The following is a 23,467-nucleotide window of genomic DNA, read 5'->3' on the forward strand; positions in this document are numbered from 1 at the left end:
CGCAAGGTGAGGCCGGCGGCCCCGCGCTCCTGCCGCGGCCGCTGCCGCCCGGCGCGGCCCGCTCCGCCCCGCCGCGGGGCGCCGGGAGGGCCAGGCCGGGCTAGGAGGGCCGCGCGCGGGGCGGGCGCCTTTCGGCTGGGCCCTTCCGCGCTCCCCGGGTGGCGCTCGGCGCCCCTGGGCCGGCGGGCCCGGCCCGGCGGCGTTGGCGGCGTTAACCCTCCCTGCTCTGCCCTTTCAGATGCCCCCCAAGAAGGGAGGCGACGGCGTGAAGTCGCACCCCATCATCGGCCGCTTCGGGACGTCGCTCAAGATCGGCATCGTGGGGCTGCCCAATGTCGGGTAGGTGCGGGGCAAAACCCCCGCGGCCTGGGGGTCTCCGAGCATCCCGCAGCGCCTGGCGGGATGGAGCCCCGCTGGGGTGGCCGTGGAGCCGGGACGGTGCCGGGCCTTCCTGCCCGTCTCTGATCCCCTGCAAACTTTCCGGGAGTTTCTGGTGGAAGCGGGGAGCGTCGCGGCCGGCGAGGCGGAGGGCCCGGGGCAGGGCCTGTCCTGCCCGTCGCCTGCAGCCCCTGTGCCCCTCAGAGCGGCCGCTGGGAGGGACGGTAAAAGCTGGGCTGGGTCTGCGTGAAGCCCTTGGCAGCGCTTCGTACCTTGTGTTTACTGAAGCAAATCCTTCTACCACCCTCACTGGAGAACTGGGGGAAAAGGGGAAAATAGCTTTAAAATGCATAAAGTACATTAGCTCTTCTGTCTTTACAGAAGTTGAAGAAGCACTTTATTGAGAATTGTTACCTGGTTTTAAATTTTGGTCCCAATACCTCTTGAAAGCTTTACCTACTTAACGCTTCAGGAAATGTTCTTTTTCTTCTAAAACAGCCCATTTTCTTCTAAAAAATAACCTCTTTGGAACTCTTTGGGCGTATCTGAGGTAGGAGGACCTGCCATTTTAGTTGTTCGTAATTGTCTTTTTTTATAGCCTAGGAAAGTTTTACAGCAGAAAGAAAATAATTATCAGGCATATTTTCTAGCATGTGAAGTAAACATGGGAGAATATCATTGGCAATTATTTCTAACAGTCCTAGATACATGTTTTTCATGGTGGGGGGCAGGGAAAGCAGCTTCCTTTAGACCATTGCTGAATGTTACAGCTTTCAAGCTTGAAGTTACTGACTTCAACTGTGTTGACTGCCTGCAGGGCAACTTTCAGGCTTCTTTCCGGAGGCCGAACAGTTGTGTGAAACTGGAGAGGAAATAAACCACAATGTTGCTGGTAGAAGATTTAGGGCTTGATTAAGAACTTTCTTAAGCATCTGGAAAAAATGTCCTTTTTTTTTTTTCTTTTTTTTTTCTTTTTTTTTTTCTTTTTTTCTTTTTTTCTTTTTTCCTCTCTGTTCCCCCTGGGGCTCTTTCATTGGTGTTTAGTAGGCATGATGAAACTGTTAGGTAAGGTAGAGCTCTATGTTCAAGAGGTTACTTGTAATCAATTAACTGATGTGACTTTGTAGCTTCACTGTCTATCTTTTTCCCTTGATGACTTTTATTGCTTATTGTGTAGTGATTTTGATTCCTGAATAACACTGAAGGAACAGTATAATTGTAGAAAAGGCTGGTGAGTTTTCAAATTCAGATTTGTCTCTGTGAATTAATTCATGCTAGTCAAATGCCAGGCTTCCGTGTTGGTTTCTTACTCCTCACTGAGGGTGGGTGAGGATGGCTGGTGGACCTCTCTGCTGACTGCAACAGACAACCTGGTTGCTGAGGAAGAGGCAACACCTGCTTTTCTGTATGTTTCAAAGGGGGACTCAGCATGTGTCCTGCATGTGTCCTGTATTACAAAAAATGGTACTGCTTACAGTCCTTAGAAGAAAGGGGGAGTTCAGTCTTGCATTTGGCTTGGGGTAAGATGCATTGCAACACATCCTTTCTGAATGCTTCTAATTGGAACTTGCTTAAGAAGGTATGTGTTTTGTTTGTAGGAAATCCACATTTTTCAACGTGCTAACAAAGAGTCAAGCGGCAGCAGAAAACTTTCCTTTCTGTACTATTGATCCAAACGAGAGTCGGGTGCCAGTGCCAGATGACAGATTTGACTTCCTGTGCCAGTACCACAAACCTCCAAGGTAACTCAAGTTCTTGATGTCTGTTTTTAGCTAATCAGTTGAAGTAGAATTATGGAACCCAAAGGTTTTGTAATGTGTAATGTGACTATAATACCTGTAAGATTCTACTGAAGTTTCTTTTTGAATGGGAAGTGATGCCTGCAGCCACCTGGAATGTACCTCTCTCTTTTCATTTCATCTTTGTGGTATGAATATTGGGAATCTAGTATTTGGCCAGCACCATTCATTGCTCAGTGTCCTGTCTTTCAAGCTAGTGACTTCCAGGGGTTTTGAAGGGTCATCTGAAGAAATTTGGAAAGTGAGCAGTAAGGGTATTATATGTAACTTGTGCAGTGAGTGAGGAAAGTCATTAGTTAAACTTTGCTTTTGTTTTATATTGTTCAGAATGCTATATATACTTAAATTCTGTTCAATCTCAGTCTTTGGGCCGTAAGCTTTATGGACAGCTCTTTCCCCTTGGCTTTTTCTCTCCTCCTTGGAGGCTTTGCTGTCTATGAGAGTATCAGTTTTGTCACATCATCGGTTTCTGTTATTTTCATAGTGTGATCTCCATGTTCACTGTGGGAATTGGATGGTTGCCTGAAAAGCTAAACTTAAGATACTTTCAGAATTCAGAAAAGGAAAGAGGTACTTGTTAATTGACATGCCTGTTTGCAGTTACTTGCATAGGAATTCTGAATAAAATGAAAGTACATAAATTGTAGAGTAAATCAGCATGTGTATGTGGTCTTGTTCAACTCCCGGGCCCCCGTTTTAGAGCTGGATCATGCCCGGAGTGAAAGGGGATTGTTTACGTACTGACCAAAATCTGTTAACTTAGTTTTCAGGGCCAAAGCAAGTTGCTGGAATCTTTGTGCTTTTATAGATCCTGGGAAGTGTATTAACATGGAGCTCCTTGCTTATGTGGATTGTTATAACAAATATCCCTATTCTTTCCTTTCAAAGGGATATTGAGCATCCTTGGTTTTGTACTAGTTAATAAAATAAATCTCTGCTGAGTTTTAGGCAATAATTTTGGCCTCTTGACTGTGCAGAAGCAGTGGTGTGACTTTCAAATTTTGTTGTCTCAATAAATCTGTTCTATGTTGTAGTGTTACCATTCCTGTGGCCACACAAATATTTGTTTTTTGTTCTCATACTTAGCTGTGACTAGCTATTTCTAAATTAGTAGTTGAAGTGATAAAGAAATTATTAGCTCAATTTTTCCCCTCCTCTGTTGTTGTCTGTCCTTACAAGCAATGCAGAGAGCACTTGTGTGTGCTCTCTGGGAGGGAAAAAGTCACTTGTAAATATTACTGTTGTTGCTGAATGTAGATAATAAATCAACTTTCATTTGAACAGATTTCTGATTAGTTTTTTATGAAAGTGCCAATTACTTAAAAATCAATGTGTATGGGAATTATTGGGTAGGTGTAGCTGCTATGAATTTTACAGTTCAGTTACTCTGTTTATATCTTTTTAATGTTTAACAGTAATAAACCAATAATGATTCAATAGCATAGTAGATTGAGGTAACAGTTCTTGGACTAACAATGCTTATCTGGTTGAGAATAACTGAGGGAAAAAATGACTATGGACATGAAAGTGTAAACTGAATTGTAACTTACTTAAGTTCTCTTGAATAGTCTGGATTTTGTTCTCCAGGTAATACATTCTGTATTTATTTTTCTGCTTGTCCGTGGACTAGGTAATCTGTAGAAATGTAGAGATTCTGTGCAAGTACCGCGAGTTCTCTGTAAATTAGACTCTTGTCTGTCTTTCTAGCCTCAAGTTTTTGTCTTGTAAAGCCTCAAGCATTCAGGTTTTTATTTCCCAGATCTTACAGCTTCTGAGTCATGGCAAAACAAGTATGGTAGGAAAAAAATGAAAAAAAGCTTGTGTGGTAACTGAAATATTTACACAAGAGAGGCGTGAAAGGCGGGTCCTGCCCTGGCAGGCGGGCGTCCCGGCTCCGGGTGAGCCGTGCAGCTGCGCAGCCCGTTCCCGGCGTCCTGCTCCACGCGTCCTGGCGCTGCCTTGGGAAGGAGCCGCCGGCTGGTGCGGGGCTGGCAGGCGGTTATTGGCTCGTGGTATCAGCTCACTGCCTGGCATTCCCCACTGCAGGGGCTAAGGGGTTGTGGAGGAGGTCGGAAACTCTCCCGTGGAGATAAGTCTGAACAGGTAACCTGGGTTCTCCGCCTCGTGCAGCGGCGGCCGACGCGTACGACTGTTCACAATGCGTTAGTCAAGTGATACTGACTGTGTGCAGAAGGTGGGGTCCAAAACCCACCAGGAAAAGCTGCTCTTTCTGCCAAATGAACTGAGTGACAAAGTCTCCTGAAGCTTCAGTGTCGCCTGTTGCTTGCTTTCTGGTGTGAATACAAGTGACGGGATAGGGAGGAGGGACGCACAGTGAGCTTAATATATTTTAAAAATCTGAATTCATGTTAAAGTCTTTGTTTATATTCTGTTACTAATTTAAGTTAAATGTTCAAAGTAATAGTTTGCTTCTCTCTAAAATTTATGTGATGTTCAGTGAAAACTCATTGACGTTATGTCAACATTAGCTTTTTAGAAGGGAAAGGCTGCTTGCTTTTGCCTTGGAGCTTTGGAATGGTTTTGCATGGGGAAAAATGCTCTTCTGTTATTGTCTCTGTCCTCCTTCACCTCCATAATTTTGATTCTTTCTTTAATTACACTATGTGATAAACTAGATGAAACATTCGGGTAGAAACAATGTCAGTTAATCTAAGCCACGTTTTAATCCCAAATAGCTAAAATTGAGGGGTTGTATTGGCTAATAAGCATTAAGAGGTATGAAACAAAGTGCTTTAAAAGTCTAGATTTCTGCTTGTTTTTTCATTAAAACCAAGTCAAATTACTTGCATTTTACTCATCTCAGCCTGTGGTTTTGTCTGTCCTTTTTCAGATAAATGCTCTCAGATTAACTCCCAGTTTGTACCTTAAGCAGTACCTTAATGCATTGTCTAATACATACTTTTTCATAAAATATGATGCTTATTGCAATCACAGATATTTAACCTGGGTAGTTTTTAATATGTCTTCCCACTGTCCCTTTGCAAACTTAAAATTTAAAGCAATCCTAATTATTTCACACATATAAGAATATATTAGGTGCAATTACCCTTCTTCAGATCTACCAGCAATGTTCACTGGCCCTGTCCTTTTGTCAACAAATTGCTTTGGTTCATTCTGTTGCATTGTAAATTGTTGAAATTCAATAATTTTGAGTGTTCAGGTGGTGGTTTCTGACCTAAATTTGAGCAGTAACTTCACTGTTGCCTAGGTCAAGCTCTATGTGATATTAAGCAAAAGTTCTCTAAAATTTATTGAATGATAACATGTTAAGGTACTTGATAAAGTTTAATTAAAAATAATCAGTCACCAGAAAGGCTTGCAGTGAAGCTTTCTAAAATGGCTTAGAAATCAAATCAGCAGTGGCGTTCTGAATGACATCTTATGGGAGTATTCTGAAAGTTTTAAGTTTAAAAATGGCATTTAACAAAATTATCTTCACTTTTTTTTGCAGAAAACTTTTGGCCTGAAGTTTGACAACTGGCAGCATACTTGTTGTTTTTCAGTTTTATTGCATTTGACTAGTTGGTTCTGCTGGTGCGGGAGAAGGCAGATCTAACTATTTTAAATATATTTTGTTGCTTTTGCAGGGGGTGAGGGGAAGTTTAGGAATGTGCCTGTCTGATATATACATAGTAGAACTGAATGTGTCTTAATTCCCCTCGAATCTTTTTATAATTCATGTAAATGAGACTTATTTGTCACCACTTTCCTTTGTTGCGTGTGCTGTTGCACCCCAGCCTTCCGCTTTGGTGTCCCGGAGAGCGTAGCTCTCCCAAGTTGTTCCTGCACAAGGTGGTGCCCGCGCCGCGCGGGTGCTGCGCCGGGAGGGCCCGCGGAGGAGGGACCCAAGTCTGCCTGGAGCCAAGGCAAAAATAGTGGTGAGGAGAGGCTTAGAATCGAGTGCCTTTCTAGGAAGCACTTGTGATAAAAATAAATTACCTTCCTACCTTGCTAAAAATGGCAATTAACTTTTCCCTTTCTCGGCTGTGAATGTGACTAGTAATTTGCAACATGTGCAGCTTTTCATGCAATTTGTGAAGTCTTAACAGGCATTTCCTGCTTAAAGGATATAAAATCTAGTGAAGGGATGAAGAAAGTTCTCTGTTTTCTAACATTTGAAGTGAAGGCTTTAAGGCAGAAGAGCCTGCATTGGGTCCAGGAGATGAGTAATGCCTCTGACTTTGCCCGAGGAGAAGAGGGGAGCTGGGCACTTGATGGAACTGGGGAACTGGTGTGGTTGCTTGTGGAGCCACTTGTTTTTTGGTATGGGAGAGACAAAATGAGGCAGAGTTTGAATTTGAATTGAAAGAATTGCTATTTGAGCAAAGGGTGCAAAGCGACGGTGTTGCAAAGACTATTCCACCTGGCTTACTGGGTAACTGCTGTATTTGGAATTCAGTGGACGCTTTCAGATGGGCTTCCAGTGATTCCTGGAGAATGTAAGATTTCAGAAAACTGTAATAAAAGCTAAAGAGGAATTGCAGAACTACTGCTCATGTTTGGAGAAAGAAACAAAAGTGCAGAAACCTGAAAGATGAAAAAGCCTGGGGAGTTAAACAGATTTTTGGTTATAAATGCTTCAACCTGAAGTCAGTGTGTTAGGTGTGTGCTGCAGGCAAGGTTACTTAAATAAACAGTTGTACTGAACAGCTACTTGTGGAAATTGGGGAGGAGACTTAGGCCTTTCCGCCTACCCCCCAAACTTTGGAACAAATGTACTTATTTGTTGTGCATATGCTGTATCTGTGTGTATATTTGTAAAAGAGAGTGCTGGTGGAAGCAGGGGCCTGCGCACTGGCACGTCCGAGCTCTGGCCACCTAAATGTGGCTGAGGAGGCCGTTTTCCTTGCAGCGCTTAGAGGGACTGTTGCTCGCTCAGCTTACACTGAGGTGGTTGCTTCACTTTTATTTCAGTTGTGCTCCTGAGCAGGGAGCACTAACTCAAAAAGCTGTGAGAGAAGGTGGTGCTCTGTTGAATCTCTTTGTGCCTTGGGTTAGAGCGTAGAGCTTGCTTAGGGTGCGGGATTGCTTCCTCAGGCTGTCCTGAACAGTACTGAGCATGCAGCTCTGGTGGTAAAGGAGCTCCCCACCCTGCCTGTTTAAATAATGCTGTTTTGGATTAAAAAAAACATAGAAAGAAACACAGGGTTTTTGTGTTGGCATGCCGTCTTCCTTGTACAAGCCCCAGAGCAACAGAGAAGAACAAAGGTGCGTTAGGCCAAAAAAGTACTGTTGTGTAGCCTAATGCTTAGCATATTTATTCAGGAACAAGAACCTTAGTTTCCCATCCCAACTCCAAAGGTTTATGCATTTTACATGGAAATTTCCAAGTGGTGAGGACATACTTTTTCAAGGACAATACTCATGCTTAAAGTAGAGTTGGTGTGGATCTGGTAATCCATTGCGGATAATGAACTACCGTGCATACTTTATGGTAGGTTGGTGTTGCACTGATTTGTACAAATGATCAGTTGATGCCACCTGTTCCTGATGATCATTTGAGGTTCAGTGACATTATGCTAATGCTGACTAACGAATCTTAAGAAATGGAAATCAATCTATTTAAAGGAGGAGGGGAAAAGAACTATTCAGTCGAGTTCTCTGCATTTAAAAGACCTAAAATGCACTTCCTATATAAAGAACTTCTTTTCTTTGCAGTGTTTCCAGTTTTGTTTGGTTTTGTAATTTTTACTTTTTGTACTTCTTGACAACATACACAATTCTGAATAGTTTTGTGCCTTTTTTTCCTCTGTGTGCATCTTTCTATGAGGGGGAAAAAAAAAAGATTTAGGCTGCCAACAGTGATGGCAATGTTACTTTGCCCAGAGTGTTAGCTTTGTGATAGCAAAATGAGGATGAGAAAACATCCTGGAAAGCCGGATACTGAGTCTTCAAAGGTCTCCTGCTCTTATTAACCGATTGTGAGATAAATAGGCTGGGTGTTGCAGCCATTGTCCAGCAAATGAGGTTGATTCTGGGGACAGGGTGAACCATCTGCATATGAAGGTACCTGCCTTAGTGCAACAGGCATCTCTGTAGTGAAAGTGTGAATTGGTGGGATGGCTGGCCAGGAAGCTAATCACCCTGCAGGGATTAGAGGGGGCATAAAAAGAGACCGTTTCTGGGGCCGCCTTTGCTTTTCTTGGCACAGTTTTAAATGACAATGCCTTAAGAAGTGGCATTTTCTGTGTTGCTGGTGACTTAGAAGTGTTAGTATTTGTTAAAAAGCAAGAATTTCGAAACCGGGAAGCTACTGTTGTTTCTTATGAGCTGTACATTAGCTCTGCATCACAGTGGAAAGAATTAGTAGGGTTAGTGCATTACTGGAGTTATTAATTTGATCCTGTCTTTAGGATATGCACGATTCTTCGTCGTGCATTAAGCTTAAAAATCGTTATTTGCTGATCCATCTGAATTTGCATACTGGTAAATAGAAAGAATATTTTATTAATAGAATTTGCCAAGAACACTATAGTGGAACAGAAATGCAAAGCTTTCAAAGTTAGTTTACTTTGGAGTGTATTTACATTCCTTTTTTCTCTACTGCATTGAGGAGCATTAAGTTACAACACATGCCAGGGCAGTGTTTCCAAGGGTCCCCCTTGTTTTCACAGGCCTAGTGAAGTTTAAAGCTGAAAGGTGAGGTGTTAGGTGCCTTGATTTAAGTGGCTCATGCTGTTTTGTAAACATCTTGCATATTTCCTAAGATGCTTCTGAGGGTTGGGTTGTGCTCTTGCTTGTTTGCAAGTGCATCACAAAGGTGTTAATGACATGAAATGTCATTAAGCTCCTAATTCATTGCACCTGACAAGTTCAGTGATGCTTTGAACTTTGCCTTGGAAAGGAAAAAGGGTTGGCCCAGATCTTATATTGTGAAATTAAAATGGAGAGAGAGAGAAAAAAAAAAAACTATTTCTTGCTGCAGCAAGATTGAAAACAAAAGCAGGATAACAGCTCTTGATTTGAAGTTGTCGTCCTGCCTGAAATATAACGGGCTTGGACAGATGGGGCTGAGTTCATTCTGAGTGGGGCTATGAGCTGGCTACTATGAAATTATATAGGTTGTGTTATCTGCATTTTAATGGAACTGGGGTAGCACTAAATAGCTTTGGGAACTGTTATCTAGTTCCACCCATTGTTTTGAACAGAGATAATGATTGGTATGTATATTTCACTACATTTTTTTTTCTCTTGGCAGGGGAAAAAAGGGATTTATGTGGTGTTGGGCTAGCACAAAGTATAGGCATATGCTAAAATGCTTTGAAATTTGGATTTTGCTGCTCTGGATGAGCAATTACTTGTGACAACCACTTATGTGTCTTACCCCTTTTGCACTAGCAGAACTGCTCATTTCATACCTCAGAAGTCCAGGCTTGGCTGATGATTCATGAGGATGTCAGTATGATCCCACGTGGTAGCAGCTGGTGTGTGTGTGTGTGGGGGGGTTTGTTTGTCATTGTTAATGACATAATATAAAGAGAGGGTGATGTTTTGCTTGGGACAGTGGGAGAAATCTTTATATATATATATATATATATATATATAAAGATTTATATATATATATAAAGATTTTTATATATATATATATATATAGCAAGTTAAATGAGGAAGATGGTTATTGCCCTGTATAACAGTCTAGACAGAAATGTTGTTTTCAGGTTCTAGATTTATTTCTGTGCCAAATGTTCTGGATGATATCCATCAGTAATGAAATCTTTAACTTTTATCTTTCAGCAAAATTCCAGCCTTTCTGAATGTAGTGGATATTGCTGGCCTTGTGAAAGGAGCCCATACTGGCCAAGGCTTAGGAAACTCCTTTTTGTCTCATATTAACGCCTGTGATGGGATCTTTCATCTGATGCGTATGTAAACTTATTTGTGTTCCATATATAACTTAAGGAATATGCTGTTGTACTCTAAATAAAAACTGCAGAACAAATATGCTTCAGCAGGATTGTGATGAAGCCTTAAAAATGAATGTAGCTATTTAGAAGTATGCAGGAGGTAGAAGGATTAAGGACAGATCCTTAAAGGTGGTAGTTCTGCTGTATTCCCTGAAAGTTTTTTTGGTAAATGATTGTTTGCAGTGAATTATCTGTCTTTTCTTTCACACAGCCTGTACTGAGGGTAAGTAATAGCCTAATAATAAACGTAGCAATCAGCTGAATATACAATATTGATAAAAGAACAGGTCAGTTGTATGTGCCTCACTTAAATATACTAAGGCTGAATGTGATTATTCTTTGGTTTGTTTGTGGGAGGTGATAATTTCAGATTTTAAACCAAATCTAAGACCTAGATTTTACAGCGAGTAGCCTGTGCAGGAGGTTGAATCCTGTCGACAGGTCTTATGTAGTAGGTGATGGATACAGCAATGTATGAGGGGAAGATTTTATATTTAATTTATTAAATCCTGAGAAATTTGCCAATGCAGCCATTTGCTGATGTTGCTAATTGTGTTTTTGGGAAAATGAACTCTGGTTCTTTTTATCCTTTCTATGTTTTCAACTGAGTGAGACAAACTTTGTGGGGAAAGGTAGCACTTTTTTATTAGGCTTATACTGTTGATAAATAGAGTCTTGGAAGCATGGACTTTGTATTAAGGTCTTATCGTCTAGAAGCCAGCTATAACAGTGGAGGGGTAGAACACATCATCTCTCCCTTGAACGCTTGTCTTTATATTTTAGCGCTAGAATTACTGTTTTCTGAGTAAATGATATTCATTGTTGCTAAACAGCTAATAGTATTTAAAACAGTGGAAAAAATGAAGCTCAGTCCTCACTGGGCTAGAGTGAGGTAAGTCTTTTGGATTTTATGTCATGTTAGGAGCTAGCTTGGTATGTAAAGGCTGTGCCTTCATACTTTTAAAAAAATGTTCCTATTATGACTTCTTGAGAACTGCTTGTATAGTATTGCCTCAAAGAAAGATGGGGGATCAGTGCCCGCAAATGTATTGTTGTCCTGGAGTTGTAACTACTGTTTTGTCTAGTGATGAACTGTTTATACTTACCCTGTTTGGATGTTTGTGTCATAGTTGTTTGGTTAAGGTACAGTCAGATAAATGATTCACTGGAGAAGGACTTTTAATGTATATCTTGAATGATCCACAGCATTTGCCTTGGGCAGACTTCATAAGGGTTAACACCATTTTTGTGTTTTTCTTTGGGGATTGTAGAAAACAATGAGACCATTGTGTTTTTTAATTTATATTTTAAACCATGCAGATATTTTCTTATTTTGTTTTTGTATTCATATCTATTTTTATCTAGTTTTACAGTTCTTCTGTAACAAACTTCAGCTTCTTTCAGAAATTCTGAAATGTAATGGTTGTGAAAGGATTGTTGCTATGCTTTTCTGAAATCTTCTGCAGATTTCAGAAAGGTAACGGAGTTACATTTTTAAATAGGACTCCTTTTTAAGTAGCTCTCTCTAATCAGAACCGTGCTTCTTATGCTTCCTTTCCTAGAAGGACAGGTTTTAGGTAGTGTGTAATCTAGTGACGACCCGTTGTAGAATTTTGTGTTTATTGCGTAAGTGTGTTTTGAAATATTACATAGGGTTAATAATAAGGCTAATAATAAAAATGATAATGCAAATTAGCCTGAGATGTAAAATCACTTTTTTTTTTTGAATGCAGACTCCATATTACTTCCATTTTCCTTTTCCCACAGTGCTATAAAATTGAAGATTTGGCATTAAAAGCTAGTAATAGCCTCTCTATTCAATTTAAAAAAGAATGAATCTCAGTTACACAACACAAACTCTAGTTAAAACCTTAAACTCATTGAAGTTCTCAACATATCGTATCACCTTCTATTAGAAAAATATATAAACTCTTTTTATATGCTCTCATGTTCTTATACCTACCTTTCAAGTTCGCTGGCAACCTAAAAGCTCCTCCTTGAGTTTATGGCATATCTTGGGCTTGTACCGTTTCAGGCACAGGAACTACCTTTGCTGTTTCTGCAAATCTGTAGGTTTTTCAGATCTTGGGGGGTTGAAACTTTTGTTGCCTGTTCCCAGGGCTTGGTTCAAGTTCGTAATGCACAGTCTGGCTGTGGCACCTTGGTTTGCTCTGTGGAGGTTTGGACACCAAAGAGCCTGGAATCAGGATTACTGGAAAAATCATGTTGTTTCCCGTGGAGATGTTTTACCCTTTGCAGATATTTTAGCATTGCTCACAAGGCCAACTGGTGTTTCAAGGGTGGCAGGTTTTATTATTAAATAAGACCTCACGTGCTTACCACTTATTTCTTTCACTAAGTAGCACTTCTCACATTAGGACTTTGAAAGATGCAATCATTTATGTGCTTGAATTCATAGCGAATGTAGCTTTCATTATGTGGGGAAAATCTTTTCATCCTGAAAAGAAAAAAATTGGATGTCCCACACTACTTATGGACAGTTTCTCATGCAAATCTTGGTAGCAGTCATTTGGTGTTTGTGTTGATGAATCCCATTCAGAAGGCGTGTTGCCTGCGTGGTGTTTTTCTTTTTTTATTATTTTATTTTAGTCCTGTAGGTAACGGGAAATACTGTCTGTGAGAAAACGTTTATTGTGGCCTGTCACGTGGGTTCTCTGTGGGCTCCTAGAGCCGGTACTGGAACTGCAACATGAGGCACTAGGGCATTAATCTGCTGCATCTCAGTGATCTGCATTACCGTGGGAACCTTGGGGAAACCTGGTGAAAGCTCCATGTTACTGTCCTGGAGACTGGCTTGCAGAACAGGTGAGTCAGAGCAAGCGTTACCACCTCCTGGTAGTGGTGCTACCTCCTAAATGCATCCAGGGTTTGCTTGGGAAGGCTCCATTGAGGCTGGTAATGGCAGCCACTCACCGAAGGTGCTTGGTCACGCTCGTGTGTGTGTGTGCAGCTGTCTGCTTCCGTATCCAGCTGGTGGAGTATCTCCTTATAGAGCTGACGGTCCGTAGTTCAAGACAGCAATGAAAATACTCCAAGAACTATGTCTTTACCTGACAGAAGTTGTAGGTAGCTCTACAGGATCATGCTAAGATTTTAGAGGGACTGTTGTCTTACTGTTTTATGGGCTTTAACGTTGTTCTGCTGACTGGTGTTTTTGCAGAAGGCACTTGGAAAATGAGCTCCCTCAAGCTGCATTGAGATCATGACGGGTAAAGAGGTGGCTAGGTAGGAAGGGGGAGCTTTCAAGTGTGACAGTCCAGACTTTTCTGACAAAAGGTATTTCTGGTCTTAGGCCAAAGGTTTTAATTGCTTTTCTTTATATTCAGCATATGTTGAATTGTGTTTTCTCTAGAAGTGATTCGTTGTAAATTATTTTGGCTACTGTAACAGTATTCATAGTTTTTTTTTTTTTTTTTTTTTTTAAATCCTCATGTTATTAAAGGGTTTTTGAACAGGGTTGTTGCATATCTTATTTATCCACCACAGGGCATGTAGGAGAGCTGCGACTACTATAGTACTCTCAGCATAATGGTAGTTCTGTAGGAGCTGGTGAAGTTGGTTGTGGTGTTTATGTAGACTGTTTCTTTCATAACATAAAACTGAGAAGAAACAAGGGCTGTGTGTTTATATATTTATATATATATATGTATGTATGTGTGTATACATACGTATATATATATGTATGTATACATATGTGTGTATATTTTTCCCTCCTGGGAAGAAAAACCTGTCTGGCTGAGTCTTTACTTCCTAAGAATGCACCCACTTGGGAATGGTTAAGGATTTCAGTGTTCAAACTTCCATGTGCTAGATAAGCTGTTATTTTCATAGAGGAACACTGTTCATTAAGTCAGTGGAAACTTTGGCATTGTGCATAAAACGTAACAATACAAAAGTATACAATGCAGCAGCAAATGAGAACTGCCTATGGTAGCATAATAGGAAAACACAAGATAACATTGTGATTGAGAGTAACGCTATATTTTTTTCTTATATAATTAATATGAAATAATTTCTTAACTGAAAGAGCATGAATAAAATGTTTTTCTACACAGACTAGAGCAGTATGTCACTATGTTTTTGTATCTTTTGATATATCGTTGCTTTCTGAGAGGTGTTACATACAGGTCTTTTTCTGTTTAAAATACATACATTAAAAATGGATTACTGGTGTCTGAAGTGACGATTTGATCTCAATATGCTGCTTTTTATTTCAGTAGTTATCCTGATTTATTTAGGATGGGGGCTATATTTTTGGCTGAATCATTGTGAAAACCTTCATCCAAACTTGCTATTGGCTGAATGAAGGGGGAATTTAATTAAAAAGCTGTTTTCTCTCCTGGATAACAGTATTTATGCTAGGAGCAAAGTAACTTGACATATTCTTTAAAGCTGTGGAAGGTTTGAATTTCTTTGTATTTCTTTTTTACCTCTTTATTTAGTTTGAAATGTTCTCAGAGTCCTATTTTTCATGTTTCAGGTACAGTGATTTTTAACTGAGTAGAAATATCCTCGGCGTGGCAAAAGGCAGGCAGCTGGAAGGCTGTAATAGTTTCTTCCTGAGTTGCACAGCTTTAACTGCCTTTCAACTTTTATGGCATATCAGTCACAAGTACTTGCAGAAAATTACTTTCTTTGTATGGTGGATTAAAAATGGCAACCTTGTTACAAGTGTAAATTTAAAAATTACTCTTAAATACTGCTTCAGGGAGGAAAATGGTAGATGTCGTATTTAGTCCCTGTTACAACTATCTGTCAAGATTTGATTGTACTGGATGTTAAGCAGCCAGAATTCTTAATATTTTAGATTTTTCTCTTCCTGCTGATATCCAGAGGTCCTCTGAAATCCAGAGTTTCTAGAAAATACATTCCACATCTTTCTCTTATTTTTAGTTTCTCTAATTAAATCCAATCTTTCTCTTCAAATGTAGAGAAATCGGAGGGAAATTTGCCTCTAAAAATGCTTCGCTCTCAAATGCTCTCTTTTTAATAAATAAAACCATGCTGTTTGATGCCTGGAGTCTCAGCTGGAATGGGCAACATAAGCTTATCAAAATTAAGGAGCTCTGTGGAAAGAGAATGTTAGTGAGTTTGGTAATTCATGATATGTTATTCTTGGTGACAAATTGAAATAACCATGAAGCTAAGTAAACATCTTCCTGGGGACTTCTAGAAATAACTGGTTTCAATAGTCTTCATGTCTGGTGCCTAAAATTTAATGGCTTTTATTCCAGTTTCAAGTCTTTCGGTCGTTGTTAATGTTTTGTACATCCTAGGTTCTGTGTTGTTCATGGTTTGAGATAACTCTTAAACGCGTTTAACATTTAAAATGTGTGTAGATACCAAATCACATGAGTTGAATGTAGTTAGTTCTTACTTGATGTAAATGCTTATCAAAACCGAGTTCAAGAATATTCATACTGATTTCCCCCTCGCCCTCAAGATTTAAAATCCATCTGCTTTGGCTTTCTTTTTATCATTGTGACACTCAATGGGGAGCTCAAAGTATTATTTTCAATGTTTTAGGTTGCCTGTAAAAGTTAGTGAGGCTAAGATTGAGAAATATGTTTGCTTTTACAATCCTATGCTCTGGCTCTTCCTTTCAAAACTTTTTCTAAAAATGTTTCCTCTTTTTGCTGTACAGAAAAAATGCTAATCTTTCTGTGCCTTTACTCAGGCACGATGCTTGGTTTGTTTGACTGTTTTAAATGTTCTCATCAAGGCAGGAAGCCCACGGGGGCTGCGAGGGTGCCGCTCAGCCGCGCTCGGCTGCAGCAGCGCTTCAGCGAGCGAGAGCAGGAGTTGCAGCTCATCTCTTCAGCACGTAATGCTGTGCAGGGGCGGTCATAGGGGCTTTATTTCTCCAGTTAAATCTCAGTGGTTTCACTTCTGTTATCTAAAACTGTTTTGTCATATTTATAATGTGCCAGAATCCACCTAGAAATGATGTAAGCACAGGTGCTATGCAAAATTTTATGTTCTTTAGCATATTTTCCTTCAAATTTTCTTTTAAGAGGCGTTTTTTTTGCTCCCCATATCCATATATTTTGGAAGACTTGTTTTTACTAAAAGTAGCTGCCTCTTGTTAAAAAAGAAAAATAACTTTGCAATGAAATGTTTCTATATGTGGGAAATTTATCAAAGTTGAGAAGTCGTTTGTTGCACATGTTATACGTTTCACACAGCCAGCATGTTTCTGTGAGCTATTGAGTTTATACTGAAACATTCTTCCCTTTCTCGCCTGTTGTTGGAATAGCTAAATACTTAAATATTTGGAGTAGCTCAGAGTTCAGCTAAACATAATGAATAAGCTTTCAGTAAATCTTGGCATATTAAGAAAAAAGTACAATCATTCAAATTAAAGTTGTAATTGCAGTAATATGTAGTGTTTTATTGTAAACTAACGCTTGTTTTCTTGGTTTTTGTAAAATGCTGTGAATATTTCCGTGGGCGAGGCATTGTATAGGAGACCCTTTCAGTCATAAGGTTGTAAAAGTGACATTCCTCCATGCACTTTTTAATGAAATCGTTGCCAAAAGTGAAGTAGCATTTAGAAGAACTTATCAGCAAAGGTTTGCAGTGTGTGTTGTGATTTTGGAGGGAGCTTCATGCTTTGTAGTGGTTTGCTTTCTTTTTCCTTGTGACTCAGAAGAGGTGACTGAATTCGTTCCTATCAGTAAAAAATATTCTGGTACCATGAAAGAAATATAACTCCAGTGAAGTGTTTTGTGTGTGTTTGTGTGTCTTGATCTAATTGTGGTGATACAGATAAGCTTTTCTAGATTAAGGGCTATTTCAGAGTATTCCCTAAGTAACGCTTAAGGTATGGGCAGGTGAGCAGAGAGTTAATTGCAGTGTAAATCTAGCTCAATACTGCTATCCTACCTCAACTGCCCTTCCAATTTCTCTTTCGGGTGCTGCGTTAGTTACAAGTAGGGTAAAGAGGTCTTTTTCCTGCCGGAAAGAGTTGGAAGTCGGGAAGCTGGAAGGCAGCTGATGTGAGCTGTGGTGCGCCTCCACGGCACAGCTGCCCGGCGCCTGCTGTGGGCTTGGGAAGCTCCTGGTCACTGGGAATTTCACGCTTGCGTTACGGAAACTTCTTGGTCCTCTTGTGCTTCCCCATTTGACAGTTAGTGTCTTCTGAGCAGATGGTGCCCTGTGGTCTTCTGCAATTTTAGCGTTGCCTTAAAGTGTCTCCCTACATCCTATTCAATGGAGAGTTGAAAGACCTGTCTTTATTTCTACTTGAGCACCAAATCAGTCCATCGGGGATCTAGGAAGCAACACTGTAAAACTGCCCTCATCTGCCATTTCATCTCTGGTGCTGCTTTCCTCTCTACATGCACAGGGACAAAACATAGGGGTTTGTGCCTCGGGAATGGTTTGGAATGTCCCATTCTGCTTTATTTCCTCCAGAGCTCCCCCTGAAAGGCATGAGTGTGTTCTTCCGGGCACATGGGTGAGAACTGTGAAGCAGTGTTGCTTCTGCCCTGAGTTAGCTTTTGCCTTTGCTGCACAGTAAGTCACATCACCAGGTTAGTGAAAATGATCGCTGAACTTTAAACCATATCCTGGTATGGACAGGTAGCTATGATTTAAAACATAAATAAGCTCAAGGGTTTATGTAGGTCTTTCCCTTATACTTTTTGCACAAAAGTAATTATCCATATTTATTCTTTGAGATCTGAGTAGGTCTCTCAAATTATATGGGTATGGAGAGCAAAAATTTATGCTTTACTTAGTACCATCCTGTTTATTCTTAGTATTTAAATAACTGTATCTCAAGGATGTACTACCTTGTAATTCTTCAAGAAGAGCAAGATGAGAGCTATGAATTTGTAAATGTTTTTGTTACTAATCAAAAAATTCAAGGCTTATTTTACAGTGAGGCTGCATCTAGATGTCGCAAGCTGAATTTTGATTGCACCATGCCTAGTAGGTTTCTTTTCAGTCTCAGCTATTGTGAAGTCTGCGATTTTAATTATTTATGCTTGTGCAGAAAGATTACTCTTGTTCTTATGTTCTTCTCTAGCCTTCATTACAGTTGGATAGTGCTGAGATTCCAAGCGTCATGCTAAGCCAAGTCACAATGGTTTCTGGAGCCTGCGCTGTCGTTCTTTAGCCTAATATATTGTGCTCCTCTATGTCAAATTTCTTTTTCTTATCAGAAAAGATGAAAACATAAAAAATCCTTATCTAAAGGCCGCCACCCTTGATCGAGTAGCAGCCTCTAGTGCCATTCTATTTATAGATGAAACTTGTTAAGTTTCCTCAGCAGGTACTTAAAGCTATGACCTTGTAGGCCAGAAACAGGAGAGCTGCCTACTGAGCTACAAGGGCAATCACTCACAATTCTAAAGAATACATAGAGAAATTTCTAATATACTGTACTGTGAGTCATAAAGTACTTGACCAATAAATTCCCCCTCCTGCCCGCCCAGGCAGGTTTCTTTATTGAGTCATTGCTATTGCTTGACCTGCAACTGCCTTTGGTGTAGTTTGTGTGTCATGTGGCAGTGTGTAATTGCTGCAGAGGCAAAGCAGGTGAGATTTGCATCCCTCTCCATAATATTCTAAAGAAGTTTTCAGTATGAGATAGTGTTGGAGGGTGTTCAGGTGACTTTGAAACATGTTTACAAGCTTGAATGGATGTCTTTCATACATGATGCAAAGCTGATTCTGTATTAGTCTTCTTGGCTGCTACTGTGGATATTCAGGCCTTAAGACAGTGATAGTTCAGCATTTTAAGCTAATTCTTCTTTGCTTTGCCTCAAGCTTTTTGAAAACTTGAGGAGAAAATTGCATTTTTTTTTCTTTTGTTTGTGTATACTATCAAATGTGGAAACCAGTTTCCTTTGGTTGGAGGAATGTCATGTCAGAAAAGGCAAAACCAATTCCTTGCACGAATTTGGGGACAGAAAAAGGTAGGTGGGCAGATGTTGGTCAGCATCACTGCATGAGCTGCAGCAACTGTATCAGCAATGCGAATAGTTTGCAGACTGAGAGGGCATTCTGGCTTCAAAGTCAGAAGGTTGCCTTCCCAAAAGAGGCAAGGGATTATTATTATTTTTTACCCAAGCTGATTTTTCATGAGAACATTCAATGTGAAGTTATTGGAAGAACCTTCATCTTTGCTGACTTGCACATAAGGACTTCTCGTAAGGAAGGTAGCCGCTCTGCCTGCAGCAGCTGAGCTCAGAGACCCGCTCAGCATGGGAACAGCAGGAGCAGTTAGGTGTTGGCACTCGTGGGCTGGCACCGGTCATGTCAGCGCTCCGCACCACCCCGCATCGCTGCGGTCACTGCAGTGGGCTGTGCGAGTGTGTCAGTATGAAAGAGCTCGTTTAATTATTGTGGCTTCATGTTAAAATAGACAAAGAGCACTTGCAAAAGTGTCATCCGTGGGACTGGTGACCTCCAGATGAAGGGAAACTAGTCAGCTCTTGCTAGACCTACAAGAGGTATGGCTTTGTGTCTTGAGGCAGGACAGAGGTTTACTCTGAAGTTTTTTTTTTAATCTTCCTGTCCCTAAATTGGGAGCTGTTTAAAAGCACTAAAATCTTGCAAATATTAAGTAAAAAAAAAAAATCTGGAATAAGTTTGTTGAAGATGCATAAAATATACTTGAAGTGCTTGTGCAGAAGAGTAGTGATGGTCCATGTGCTACCTGGTCTTTCATGCTGTATCTTCACTTTCTTATTTGAAAAGAACCGGGTCATGTCAAGTGCTTGTGTTTGGTGCATATTCTGAAAACAAATACACTGGTGAAAATGCTTTATTATATATACATTCCTAATAAGCTTTATTCTCCCTTTAGACTAGTAGGACTCCTGGTGCTCAGAATGGGTGAATTAAGTTCTTCCTAATTGCCTGGCTTTCCCATCCGCGCACACCCAACATGAGGTAAATTGCCATCTGTAACGCTCCTGTGTAGGCCCTGTGCCTGGCAGCTCCGCTTGTGTGGAGCTGCATTCAAACTTCTGCTACTTGGCTTACCTTGATTTCTCATTGATATCAGTCTTTTATGTAGATCAAGTCAAGAATGGTTCTTCATCTGCAGAAAACCTTTTATTTGAGCCATCTGTGACTAAAACCTAAAACATTACTGCCTGTATTGAGGCCTGTTGGGGGAAGAAAGAAATTTTGATCAAACTGTTTTTCAGTGAAATTTGCTTGTTGGACAACTAGCAAGGTTTCATTGAGATAGTTGAGTATTGATGAAATTCCCTGAAACCAGGCTTCTTGCTGGCTTGGCCTCTCCGGCTTCTTGGCATCCTCTCTGGTCATTCCTGGGCAGCCTGTTTATTTGGGGGCTGCTGCACTTTCTCTAGGCAGATTGCCCCAAATCTGGAACCCTAAACATTTTTGGGGCAGAGGTTTCCTTTTGGAATGAAACTAGGTTTTGAAACACCAAAATCCTATGTGAAATAGACTTACCCCGTTGAGATTTATTGATGAACTTCTCTTTTAGATGTGCTAAGGCAGGTCAGTCTTAATGTTCCAGGCATTGCCATATTACATAGCTATTATTATCAAAACATTCTGTCACATATTTGCCTGATACAAAAACATGTTACTAGTGCTAGTGCCTACCTAACGATTTTAAAACACCTTGTGTTCCACAATACATTTACTTTTGGAGGTCCTTGAGTGTTTAAAAACTACTGGCAGAAGTGGTTCCGCTCTAGGAAGACAAAGTATCTGCCCTGCTCTCTTTTGCCCTGATCCCGGCTCTGCCCCCAAGGGCTCAGTCCACCCGGTCAGACAAGTTTTTCTACCCATAAGGACAGCACAAGAACTTTGGTAGCTTAAGTTCAATTTATTAGCTGAACTTTTAAAGTATATTTGAATACAGATTTGTATGTCAGTACTTACTGAGATAGCTGTTACTAAGATAACAATTCCTCGAGTCTTTCTGGTTCTTTTTATGCAGGCAGCTTTGGTAATTTGAGTTGAAAATTGGTGTTTCAAAACTAAATATCAGCAGGAATGAGAAGTGAAGTGTGTGAAAGAGTTGGAGAAAGGGGGCAGTGTATAAGCTGTGAGAGGGCAGGCTACTGGGGAGGGAGGGAATGTTCGCTTTCGGAGAAATGTGGAAACACTCGAGGAGCAGAGGAAATCTGAAAGGTGCCTGGCGCAAGATCCTGCGTTTAGTAGCTGTGAAGTGCTCTAAAGTGTCATTAAGCAGAAAGATTAATTCAGTGAATGTCACCGTAGAACTTGAATATATGTGTAGTAAGATGGAAATACTGAGATGTCCTTTTTGAATTGTTGGGGATGGTATGGTGAAAGTGCCATGGAGAGGAAAAAGTCTAATATCTTGGCATGTGTGTTTAATCTATTAAAACCAGCAAACACTAGAACTTGATAATCATAAACAGATGGGTGCTTCATAGTTTAATTACAAGGCAGAATATAAGGATTGTTTTGGTATCTGTACTGCATTTTTCTCCCTCTTAGCTTATCTATTTTATTTTTTTCATTTATCCTAAATATTTAATACAAGTCATCTTATTTTAAATTTTAGCCTGAATTAGCTGTATCTTTAAAGAGTAATTTTTATTTTGCCTGGAAATCTTTTGCACCTAAATGAAAATATGAAGTGTTGTTCTGAACTTTCCATATCATGGACTATTTATTTGTTTTTAAACTCACTATTGCATAAATACAAAAAACTTTAATTGGACTGTGCAGTTATTTTTTTTATTTAAAAACAAAGCAAAAAAACCTCAATCCTGTTATGCTGCTCCTGACCGAAAACTGCATCAAGCAGTGGCTGAGAAGTATCACCCTTGCAGTTCGTTTGGAGACTTGAAAGGAAAAACTTCCTTTCAAGTTTGTTACAATATTAAGCTATCGTTTCATATTCAAAGCACAAAGTCTGTTGTCTAACGTTGATTGCATGCGTGTGTGTATGTATACACACACAAATTCTGTTAAATGTGGGGTATTTTTTTGCATTCTGAGTGTCCCCAGGGCAGTGGGATCCAAACCTTTCCTCTGTGCCTGGTTTTACTGAGATTATATTTTTTCCCTGCAACATGCTTCCTTTGTAGTTAGCATGTTGAGCTTTTATTTGTAGAGGTTAGAGTTAGTTATTCTGACAAAACATATTATAAAGATTTTGATAATGAAGAGTTAAAAAGCTCTTTCAGTGGTTTCTTTTTATAAGCCACCTGTTGCCTTAGCTGCCTAAGTGTATAAATTCGAACAAAGTGCTCATCACTTGTCAGCCATCAGTGGCAGCATAAAAATTACTTGTGGTGCTTGCTTTGCAAGAAGTTCTTTTGTGTTTGTGACATCAGCTTTGTTTTATACAATTAAAGTATTACACGCTAGAATAATCTAAATTGCAACCACTAAATGGTGATGTAGTTCTTTTTTTTTCATAGAGCTGAATTTGTTTACTGATTGCATGCAGCTATTGACTACTATTTAATATGACATGTCCCTTTTGCCTTGAACAGTCTTTGAAAAAGGTGCTTTTTGTGTCCCATTCTTGTCTCCACCTCCTCCAATCCTTCTCTGTTCCCCTTTATGGAAGGCTTTTCTCATACTTTTTTTTTTTTTTTTAATATATATATAAATACATGTTAGGCCTTAGATTTATTTTATTTATTTATTTACTTATTTTGCAAATAACAAATTAACGGCACCTAATGGTATTGCAACAGACACAATATCTTATGATCTGGACTGCAGGACACAGCTTGTTCCATAGGAACACATTTGGACATAATAGAATAGTTCAAGCTTACACTGTTTAAAATAAAAGCCAAAAGCAAACCCCAGCTTTGATAAAACACACAAGTTTTTCTGGTTCTGGCCCTCCTGCACTAATGACTATAAAGATGTCTACTGAATGCCTGTTGGAAGCACCTGATCTGTGAAATCTGACTCTTTATTGCTGTTTTTTATTTACATGTCTTCTGAAAGGGAAGATTTTTTTGTGTGTGTAGGCCATGATTTCTTAAGATTAACTTGTCTTTTCCTCTGTTAAGAGACATGCAGTCCTATAGAAATTTTTGAAAAAGAACACCGTATCCTCAAAATCTGTACTGTTGAGCACAGTTTTATTTATGTATTTATTTATTTTTAATTTGTAGAGTTCAATGAAGCAAATGAAATCAGTGTGTGTTCTGCATATGTTGGTTGTGTTAGGATTGCAACAGGTCTGCTGTCTCATTCCACGTAATGTTACTAATAGAATAACATCTCTTAAATACATTTTAGCTATATGGAAAATATGGTCTCAGTTCCGATTTGAAGAACATAGATAATAATAAAGGTGTAACAATTCCTCAATCCACAAATAAAGTGAAAAATATCTTTTAGTAAAATAAT

The 23,467-nt window shown here is 39.8% G+C and overlaps 1 protein-coding gene across 1 annotated transcript in view; it reads left to right on the top strand.

The window, feature by feature from the left end:
- The first annotated feature begins 210 nt into the window (after positions 1-210).
- The window catches only part of OLA1 (Obg like ATPase 1), an 87,207-nt gene continuing 63,950 nt past the window's right edge, over positions 211-23,467 (top strand). Inside the window, exons 1-3 of the mRNA XM_088527044.1 lie at positions 211-339; positions 1,977-2,120; positions 9,933-10,060. Of these exons, the coding sequence (XP_088383170.1) occupies positions 239-339; positions 1,977-2,120; positions 9,933-10,060 (373 nt within the window). The 5' untranslated portion in view covers positions 211-238. The remainder of the gene's footprint in view (positions 340-1,976; positions 2,121-9,932; positions 10,061-23,467) is intronic.

Source organism: Tinamus guttatus, unplaced genomic scaffold (assembly GCF_059628265.1).
Source record: "Tinamus guttatus ecotype Peru unplaced genomic scaffold, ASM5962826v1 Tinamus_guttatus_pri_ptg000260l, whole genome shotgun sequence".
Classification (NCBI taxonomy): Eukaryota; Metazoa; Chordata; class Aves; order Tinamiformes; family Tinamidae; genus Tinamus; species Tinamus guttatus.